The following is a 10,228-nucleotide window of genomic DNA, read 5'->3' as shown; positions in this document are numbered from 1 at the left end:
CTATTCTCCTTAGCTCATTGAAGTCCGCCCTCCTGAAAACTAGAGTTATATTCCTATGTATATTCCTCCTTAGTGTAGAGCACCACGCCCCCACCTTTTCTCCCTCTCCTCTTCCTCCTGTACAGCCTATAGCCCTTGATATTCACCGCCCAGTCATGCGTTGGGTCCCACCACGTTTCAGTGAGCCCCATTATGTCCAGGTTGGTGTCAGCTAGGAGGAGGGTCTTGCTTGTTTCCCATACTACAAGCGTCTATGTACATAGAGCTTGAGTGTGCGTGTTTCTGAACATGCACACTAATTGAGTTTTCTGTTCTGTGAGCTGGTCTTGTCATATATGTTGCAGAACAAACATACTGTTGGAGAAGGTTGCTGCTGCAGTGGACCAGTCGGCATTCTACAGTGCCCTATGGGGTAGTCTTCTTACCAGTCCTGCAGTTCGCTTACCTGGAATCACTTATGTCCTTTGCCATCTGAACAGGAAGCTTTCAATGGAAGATCAGCTCTATATAATTGGCAGCGACATTGAGTTAATGGTAATTTGTTATCAAAACACTTCATTCTTTTCTTCATAAGACTTGTTTATGCAATTATGCAGTTTCTGTATGTCTTCAAAATATTTTTAAATAGTCCTTATGGGAACAAGGTAAATACACTTCATTTATAGCATGTGTTAAATTACTGCAGTCTATAACAATTTAGATTTTACATACTTTTTTAAAAATGCATCTTGAAAAATCTGTACTGAATTACTTTGCTGATGAAGCTAAGGGGTGGGCAAAATGGTGGATCCAGCTGGTAGCCAGACTCCATTTCCCAGCAGCCTCTGCCCACATTGCTGCAGCCAGTTTCCATGGAGACCCCAAGAGCAGCAGGGCGTGACAATGTGGGGCTAGGGTTTCCATGGTGACTGACCCAAGCAGCACTACCAGGGTGCATGGCTGGACAGGGAGCTGCTCTGGGGATGAGGCCAGAATTTTTTGGCAGTTACAGCATGGTCTGGAGAGGCGTGCTGGCAGTGGATTGCAGCTCTGCCCTGGCTCCAGACCACACTGTCACCACCACAGAATTCCAGCCCTGGAGCAGCTCCTTCCCTGCTCGGCCACATATTTTGCCAGTGTTGCTTGGACTTGTCTCCATGGAAATCCTGGCCCTGTGCTGTCACGGCCCTGCTACTCCTGGGGTCTCCATGGAAACTGGCCAGAGTGATGCAGGGCTGCTGGGAAACGGAGTCTGCCATGGTCTGGGCTTTGCCCAACCCTGGAGTAGATGGCCATAGCAGTTGGATATCAAAGGGTACCAATGCAACTGCTAGTTCTGCATGATTCTGTAGTGATACCAGAGTAACAACTTTAAACCTGCTTCATTACAGCTTGTCTTGCTACAGGTTTGTGTAGATGTTACAGTTAGATTGTAATGGCTAATGTGTGCATCTGAGCAGCAGCTTCCCCTCCCTTTTTAATATGTACATTTTTTTCATACTCCAGGTGAAACCAGGCATGCTTTAAGCAAAACCTATTGCTTTACACTGAACAGTGTAACAATTATATTTATCTTTCATGTATAACTTCTCTTTTTTCCCCGGTTACATTGTTTTATTACTTCTGGTTCTAAACAGATTCTGTGGATTTCTTAGAAATCCAATGTATTTAATGGGAGGACAGTACTTGAGTTGTTTTTCTTTTGAAGGTGTGTGTTTTGCAATTAAAATAACATAACAGATTATAAGTCTTTTTGATGGTGATAATTTCAGGTGGAAGCAGTAAGTACATCAGTGCAAGATTCCAGTGTGTTAGTACAAAGAAGTACATTGGACCTTATACTCTTCTGTTTTCCATTCCATATGAGTCAGGTAAAAATTTAACATAAAATATCAAGTTTCAGATCCCTGCATGTACACATTGGGTGTGGACACATAACAATTGCACTGTTCTAAAATATCGTTGATTAGAAATTGGTTTACAAGTGTATGAAGTTCTGTGGCTCTGATACCATGGAGCAGGAGTGAGCACCTCACCCAGCATGCCTCCCAGTGGGCAAGCTGGGAGGGAGTGCTTATACTCATGCTTTGGGATTCCCAGTGAATCTGTGGCTGGGGGTATTTTCACTTTTCTGCTTTCCCTTCTTTCATAAACATGAGTTCAGTATACTTCAGTAGCCCATAGATAACCCAGGTCTGCAGTGTGTTTGCCTGACTTGTAGGAGAGGGGGAGAGTACTTGGACCCACACATTTTAGCTCTGAAGAACATGAGAGTCATTATGATGAATGGTGGTTGAGTGGGAGCTGAGGAAGAAGCTGACCGTTAGAAAAACAGTTTTTTCTGAAACAACCAATGCAAAGGAGCTCATTGATCAAAAGTGGCAACAACATTTTAAAAAATAAAGGGGCAGGAGAGCAGCCCTAGCCTCTTCCCCACTGTGCTTCCCAAGGCATGCATGTAGCCCCGGCCAGCAATGAGCCGAGTCCGGATTCCAGCCCCCCAGTGCAGCTGCTTGCAGGCTTGTGGCTGCCTTCTGTGAGCAGCCCAGGTTCCATGGCAGGCAACGGGCCTGTCCAGAGCCTGGTCTGCTTGTAGCAGGCAGTTGCAAGGCTGCAAGCAACTGCACTGGGGTCTGGAGCCCTGGCCCAGCTCGTTGTCATCAGAGGCTACACATGTGTCTTGGGGAGCACGGTGGGGAAGGGGCTGGGGTTGTGCTACCATGACAAGGATCAGGCCCCGTGTGGCACCCCCACCATCATCTTCTGAATCCAGGTTGCGGGGGTTTTTTGGTACTCAGGCCGAAAACATTACCAACCTCTGATCTAGAGTATAATGTGCAGTTTTGGTCTTTACATTTTAAAAATGAGATATTGGAGAGGTCCAGAAGTGGTGACAAAATAATAAAGAGCTTGGAAGGCAAGCCATACAAGAGAAGGTTGATTCAGCTTGCAGAAAATGGCATATAGGGTTGCCATATAAAGAGGGAGAACACCTTTTCCCATTTCCGTAGGGAGCAGGACACTTGCCAATGGCTTTAACTTGCAGGGAAGGAGGACTGCCTAGGGAAGCTGTGGAATTTCTTTCATAGGAGGTTTTCAGGATTTTGAATAAGCATTGGTCAAGGATGATCCAGGACTAGCTATACTTGGAGCACAAAATTTTCCAAATGTTTCTGAAGAAAAAAATTTGAATTTTTTTTGCAGACCCTCAAATCTATACATGCATCACTTTAATACACAGCTGTTCCAAATAGTAAACTCACTTTTTAATTTCCTAAGGTTTTAGAACAGTATGCATCTCACTACTACCAGTTCAGAAATGGTAAGAGATGTAATAGAATAATTTCCAGTGCATAGTAAGATGTAACTTCTTAAGGTTAAATAAATATCCCTAATTTCTTCAGGCAACGCGGCCAGACATGATCAGAATTTTGTCAGCAGCCCTTCATGTCGTACTGCGCAGAGATATGTCACTTAACCGAAGGCTTTATGCATGGCTTCTAGGTAGGTTTGTTGCATTTGATAATCATCTGTTTAATAAGGGAGGAAGAAATGTATTCAGTGAAAATAATGTGCAGGTAATGTGTTCCCATAACTATTGTGTTGTGACTTGATAAATGAAAGGTTGGTGTTGATTTTGTTCATACTTTTATTTACCAGTACCAGCCAGTTGCCAACCGTGCATTACACCCAACAGAGACCCTGGGAAAAGTTAAATGAAGCAATTTTTTTTTTATTTTCTCAAGTGATAAATAAAACTATTACCTTTTGGTCAGAATAACCATATGAAGAGTTCATGATGACAGTATTGCTTGTCAGATATGTTTATTAACTTTTCTTACAGTAATAACCATAATCTTCAGTCAGGAGTGAAGGCCACTTGCTTAAGAGCTTTACAGACACGTTAAAAGACAATCCCTGGCCCCAAAAGCTTACAGTCTAAATAAAGACAAGACATTAATGGGTATAATAGACAATTAAAACAGGAAGGGGTACCAAGAATGAAGATAAAAGTGGTATGTTGAAATAAATTTGTAAGTAAAATTTATACCAATTAAGGCCTCATTCTGAAAACACTGATAGACATTCCTAATTTTATGCACTTTGATTTGTAAGCCCTATTACTACAAATATTAAATCTCAGACTGTTATGAGGTTAAAATGTCACTATTTTTTAAAATAGTGGTACAGAATGGAACCCCAGGCTGCCTATAGATGTGCTTGTTCACGTTCTAATTAGAACACATCAGAGCAGACTTGATTGAATTGCTCCACATTCTGATTAGACTGCTCCAGCATCACCTGACCCTCACATGTATTAAGTCCCTGCACGTTTCAGAAAGGCCATGGGGGCACTTTAATTCTTGTTGAATGAGGTTTAGAGAAAGTGTCCTGTGGCCATTTGGACTTGCATAGGGGCTTAATACATGTGATGGTGAATCGTTTTAATTAGAGCAGATGTTCAGGAACCACTCTAATAAAAATGCACCCACACATGCATCAAGTGCACATACATTAAACTAAATTGCTCTATTTAAATGGTGCATTTAAAAGAGGAACCGCGCTAATTAAAATGCACCATCCCCAAGCATGTGTATAGGGAACCTCAGTGTCAGATTTTAAAGTAACTTTCATCTTGATGTGCTGTCAGAAAAAGCATTAATAGCTATGGAAAATGTTTAAATTGTAATCCTTTAAAAAAAAAAAAAACAACAGCATTTATTTAGGAGACAAATTGTTTTTTGTTCAGCTTGTTTTTTTAGTATGGTTGATTTTAACTCATGCCATTTTTCTAAGTGAGCAGTGTTAGGAGGAGGATCAAAAAAACCCATTTCTTAAGTTTTTAAACCACTTCATGTTTTCTAGGAGAGGATAGTCACGGTCAGACACATTTGCACAGTTAGATCATTTTTCTATTTTTTTCTTAATAAATGTTCAATTTCAGTCTTCTAATAAACATAGAACTTTAAAGAAAAACATAGTGGAACACATCTTTCTAGTGTAAATTCATGCCATTTTCTAAATAGAATGCTAATTCTTCACCTATTCTTTGTTATCAGTTTCCCAGAATAGGATCTTAGGAGGTAAAGTGTCTGCAATAACATAGGTAGATATTGCAGAATAAAGTTCATAAAGGTTAGACACGGCCTCGATTCTGTACAAATATATAAGTTCTATTTTCCAATGGATTAAGTGTTATGTCTTTTAATAATATAATACTCTCCTCTCCTAAAAGTTAATCTTTGTGCTATTTTTATGTTACTAATAAAGAGTCTATTTTAACTATAAACTGTTGAGGCCCCTTTAAGTCTGAGTTCTCATATTATGTGACTATTTTGGGTTTAGATATTCTTCATCTTTTTTATATTGTATTGCAGAGTTATTAAGCATCTGGAGTCTTAAAAGTCACATTAAAGCTTTTTAGTCTAAGGTTACCATCAGTATTCTCCCATATTAAAACATGATTTCTAATTCAAAATAGATGCCACACATTTTCTCAACTTCTTCTGTGTCTCTATCATTCCCTGGGAAAACTATAAAAACATTCTGAAGAATTATTATATGTTGTGACAAGCTGATAGGATTAATGTTGAAATGTTTCTAGGAAGCGTGCATCCTTTCTGAGATGAAACTAAGTAGATTTCTTTTACATAAAGTTGGACTTCTAATAACACTAGTCTCTTTTGAAATGTCTCGATTACAAAAAATGTATATTCTGTTTAAATTTGAAAGTAATATAGAATAACAGTAATATGGCAATACGTTTAGTGTCTTGGTTTATGTGGCTTTAATGCATATATTTAAAAATATTTTATCCTCCTATTATAAAAGATTATAAAAAAATCAGTAACACTAAGGTTCTTAACAGTTTTTTCACTAGCTGTAGACCACACTATTATTTCAATAGCAGAGAATGCATTCTATGGAACATACTGTATTTCTGAAGCCTCATTTTGTTTGTGAAAGTAATGTTTTTGGTAGTACAACTTATAACTAAAACATTAGATTGCACTTTTGTGATTGGCTCATTAGTTTGTTCCTTGCTATTAGTTTCTTGTATTAAACTCTTTAAAATGGTCTTTCTCTTGCCCACATAATTTGGATTAAAAATTGGTAAGTTATCAGCGCTAGTGTTTTGATTTCCTGTTTCAAGAAATTGACAAATAATTCATAGAAAGATAAATATTAATTTTTCTTTTTTTTGTATGCTTCAAGGTTTTGATAACAATGGGGCCATTATAGGACCTAGAAGCACAAGACATAGCAATCCTGAGGAACACGCCACTTACTATTTCAATACCTTTTCTAAGGAAATGTTGGTTCAGGTAGCTATAACTTTCTTTTATTACGTGGGACTTACTCATTGTGGAATTATTCTCTTAACATCTTTTAACATCTTTAGAAAGGCTGCTTTAAGAATATATTTACCAAAAATTCTGTTTCCACATCCCTTAATAGTCATTTTGGTATAACCATGTAGTATGTGTTGTCTTTCAATCTGGGAACTTTTCTTTTTTGGTTCTGCCTTTTGGACAATCACATCCTGTTCTGGTACCATTCTTTCAAAACTTTTAGATTACTCAAAGAACCACTTAGCCTGAGATATTAGTTAGCATACCCTTCTTTATAGCAATAATAGTGTAAGGAAGAATTTTAAATTGTCTTCCATTTCCATCTTTCTTCCCCCTTATGTAAATATAGCATTTGATGGGACAGCTCAATAGACTGCGCATCCACCGAATAGATTTGGAGCAGCGCTCTTCCACTTGTATTGATGATGAACTGTGTGTGTGTGTCTGTCCCCAAAATCTCAGGGGCCAGGGATATTTTGTCAGCCTAGCAGGGGCTGACTACCTCCCTGATCCAGGTGAAGAGGAAAGGGAAGAGCTCTTCTTTTGATGCCTGATGCATCAAAAGAAGAGGAAAGGAAGAGATTTCTCTGTGATCTTTTAGATATCTAGTGGTGGAGTAGATTTCCGCCTATTCAATCGTCCCCAGTCTAAAGTCTTCCCAGATGTCCAGGGGCTATCTTGCCTTTAAAAATGCCTTACTGGAGTAAAAGGTAGTTAAGGTACATGGAACTGTTCTTCAGGATTCATGGTTTGGACCAGTCTGATTGATCTATGCATCTTGATCTGTGGTTGTGACCATTTAACCATTTGCCTTTCCAATACTGCTAAGCTGAAAGCCACTTTGAAGCAAGGCATTGTGTTTTTGGTTTAGTAGTAGAGGGTGCCTGTTTTCTGCAATAAGGGGGACGGCCCTATTGCATATTCCTTCATGCTCTTAACAATGTGACAAGTGCTGATACACTGTGTTAGTATTACAGACAAGATGTTGTCATCAAACACTGCTTAATACAGGGGTGGGCAATTATTTCGGGTGGAGGGCTGCTTACCGAGTTTTGGCAAGCTGTCAAGGGCCACATGGGTTGCCCTGCCCCTTGATAGGTGCCCTGCCCCCTGGTTGCCATCTTGGGACCAGAAGTGCCACCCCCTAGCCCCTGACCTTTGCCATCAGAAGTCCCTCCCCTTGACCCCAGAAATATTCCTTTCAGCAAGGGGTTTTGCCATCTCAGAACCAGAAAAGTACCAAATCATATTCTAAAAAATGAACACCTAAAGCATTTATTAATTTGATTTCAAAAAATATTTTTGCCCTTGTTTGTGTAGTGTACATAGAGGTGATTATAGAATAGCTTAAAATTTAAGTCTTACTCTTGTATATTGTGGGGGGTGGGTATAGGTTTGTGGGGGGCTGTGGGTGTGTGGGTATGTGGGGTGAGCCAGCGTGTGGGAGTGTGTGTGTGGATATAGTTTCATAGTTTCTAGGGTCGGAAGGGACCTGAGAAGATCATTTAGTCCGACCCCCTGCCATGGCAGGAAAGAGTACTGGGGTCAAACGACCCCAGCAAGGTGTTCATCTAACCTCTTCTTAAAAACCCCCAGGGTAGGAGCCTGCACCACCTCCCTTGGAAGTTGGTTCCAGACCCTAGCCGCCCTGACCGTGAAATAGCGCCTTCTGATGTCTAACCTAAATCTACCCTCTGCTAGCTTGTGACCGTTGTTCCTGGTCACTCCTGGCTGTGCTTGGGGGAACAGTGACTCCCCCAATGCCTTCTGATCCCCCCTGACCAGTTTGTAACAGGCCACAAGATCCCCCCTCAGCCTTCTCTTGTGGAGGCTGAACAGGTTCAGGTCCCGTAGTCTCTCCTCATAGGGCCTGCCCTGCAGTCCCCTGATCATGCGAGTGGCCCTCCTCTGGACCCTCTCTATGCTGTCCACATCCCTCTTGAAGTGCGGCGCCCAGAACTGGACGCAGTACTCCAACTGCGGCCTGACCAGTGCCGCATAAAGGGGGAGGATCACCTCTCTGGACCTGCTCGAGATGCATCTGTGGATGCATGACAAGGTACGGTTGGCCTTCCTAACTGCCTCCCCACACTGCCGACCCATGTTCATCTTGGAGTCAATGATGACTCCAAGATCCTTTTCCGCCTCCGTGCTGACAAGAGGGGAGTTCCCTAACCTGTAGGTATGGTGCCGGTTGTTCCTCCCCAGGTGCATCACCTTGCACTTGTCTGTGTTGAAACCCATCCTATTCTTATCCGCCCACCCTTGTAACCTGTCCAGGTCCGATTGTAGCCTGCTTCTTCCTTCTAGTGTGCCCACGTCCCCCCACATCTTAGTGTCATCAGCAAATTTGAACAGGGTGCTTTTCACCCCCTCGTCCAAATCACTGATGAAGATGTTGAACAGTGCGGGCCCGAGGACCGAGCCCTGCGGAACCCCACTGCCCACGTCCTTCCAGGTTGAGAAGGACCCATCCACTACCACCCTCTGGGTGCGGCCCTCCAGCCAGTTGGCGACCCATTTGACTGTGTGGGTGTCTACACCACAGCCTCCCATTTTCTTAATGAGAACGGGGTGAGAGACAGTGTCAAAAGCCTTCCGGAAGTCCAGGAAGACTATGTCCACTGCTACCCCTGCATCTAATGATCTGGTGATCTGATCATAAAAAGCCACCAGGTTGGTCTGACAGGACCTGCCACTGATGAACCCGTGCTGATTGCCCCTAAGCATGCAGTCCCCTGCTGGCCCCTCCTGGATGTGTGCCAGAATTATTTTCTCAAACAGCTTGCCTAGGATCGAGGTAAGACTAACTGGCCTATAGTTTCCTGGGTCCTCCTTCCTCCCTTTTTTGAAGATTGGAACCACATTGGCCCTCTTCCAGTCTTCCAGCACCTCTCCAGTGCACCATGAGTGCTCATAAAGCCGTGCCAGGGGACTTGCAATGACCTCGGCCAGTTCCTTTAGAACTCTAGGGTGGATATCATCCGGACCGGCTGACTTGAATACATCCAGCCCTTCCAGAAGCTCCCTAACTAAGTCCTCGCTAACCCTTGGCCCAGGTGTGCCTCCCCCGGGGCCTGAAGTGGGCCCAGCAGGGAGGTGACTGTTCTGGTTCCTACTTAGGAAGACGGAGGCAAAGAAATCGTGTGGATCGTATGAAAGGAATCGTATGGGTGTGGATGGGTATGGGATTTGTGGGGGACTGTGTGGGGGAGGTGACTAGGGTATGTGAGGCAATGTGGGTGTGGGGGTCTGTGTGTATGGCAGTGTGAGGGGGGGTGTCGGTACATGTGTATGGTGGGGTGTGCATTTGGGACTCGCCCTACGAATGAACACACACACACACTTTGACCCTGCCTATACACACATGTGCACACACTCGCTCTCTCTCTGCCTGTACACACACACACGCTCTCTGCCGCTGCATAGACACACACTCTTCTCCTGCTTACATACACACTCTCTCTTTGCCCCTGCCTGTGGACGCACACACCCACTGTACCGGCACGGCCCCATGCTTCCTAGTCTAGCCATGCAGCCAGGAGCCATGTGATAAATATTTTCTAATTTTTGCAGGCTGGATAGAATGGCCTGGTAGGCCAGATTTTGCCTGCCCCTGGTTTAATACCGTGAGAGAAGGCCTTTCAAAAATATTGCTTTCTCCTTTTCTCTGTCTTTCAGTCTTGTTTTCTCTCCTTTTGTATTTTCCTCAGATTTGGGGATTCTCTTGTTGTTTGTAAGATGGAAAATCTACTCATTTAAAAGCATGTTCAGATAGAGAAGATTTTCCAAGATAGTAAGTGATTATCACCTTTTAGCAGATAAGATCAAGCCTTTTTTCTGTCTCATTCCTCCTCTCCCCACCACTGCTTATATAAAATGTTGCAGTACAGATA

General features: G+C 42.7%; 1 protein-coding gene across 6 annotated transcripts in view; it reads left to right on the top strand.

Moving 5' to 3' along the window:
* DOPEY1 (dopey family member 1) overlaps positions 1-10,228 on the top strand; it is a 165,817-nt gene that overhangs the window by 44,004 nt on the left and 111,585 nt on the right. For 4 of the 6 annotated variants that reach the window (XM_019520430.1, XM_019520428.1, XM_019520431.1 and 1 more), the window contains exons 5-8: positions 345-534; positions 1,752-1,850; positions 3,384-3,483; positions 6,196-6,305. In XM_019520430.1, the coding sequence (XP_019375975.1) occupies positions 345-534; positions 1,752-1,850; positions 3,384-3,483; positions 6,196-6,305 (499 nt within the window). The remainder of the gene's footprint in view (positions 1-344; positions 535-1,751; positions 1,851-3,383; positions 3,484-6,195; positions 6,306-10,228) is intronic. The other 2 variants (XM_019520432.1, XM_019520429.1) reach the window with 1 other exon arrangement.

Source organism: Gavialis gangeticus, unplaced genomic scaffold, assembly GCF_001723915.1.
Source record: "Gavialis gangeticus isolate Ggan-Ray unplaced genomic scaffold, GavGan_comp1, whole genome shotgun sequence".
Classification (NCBI taxonomy): Eukaryota; Metazoa; Chordata; order Crocodylia; family Gavialidae; genus Gavialis; species Gavialis gangeticus.
This window is presented reverse-complemented; position numbering and strand designations above follow the sequence as displayed.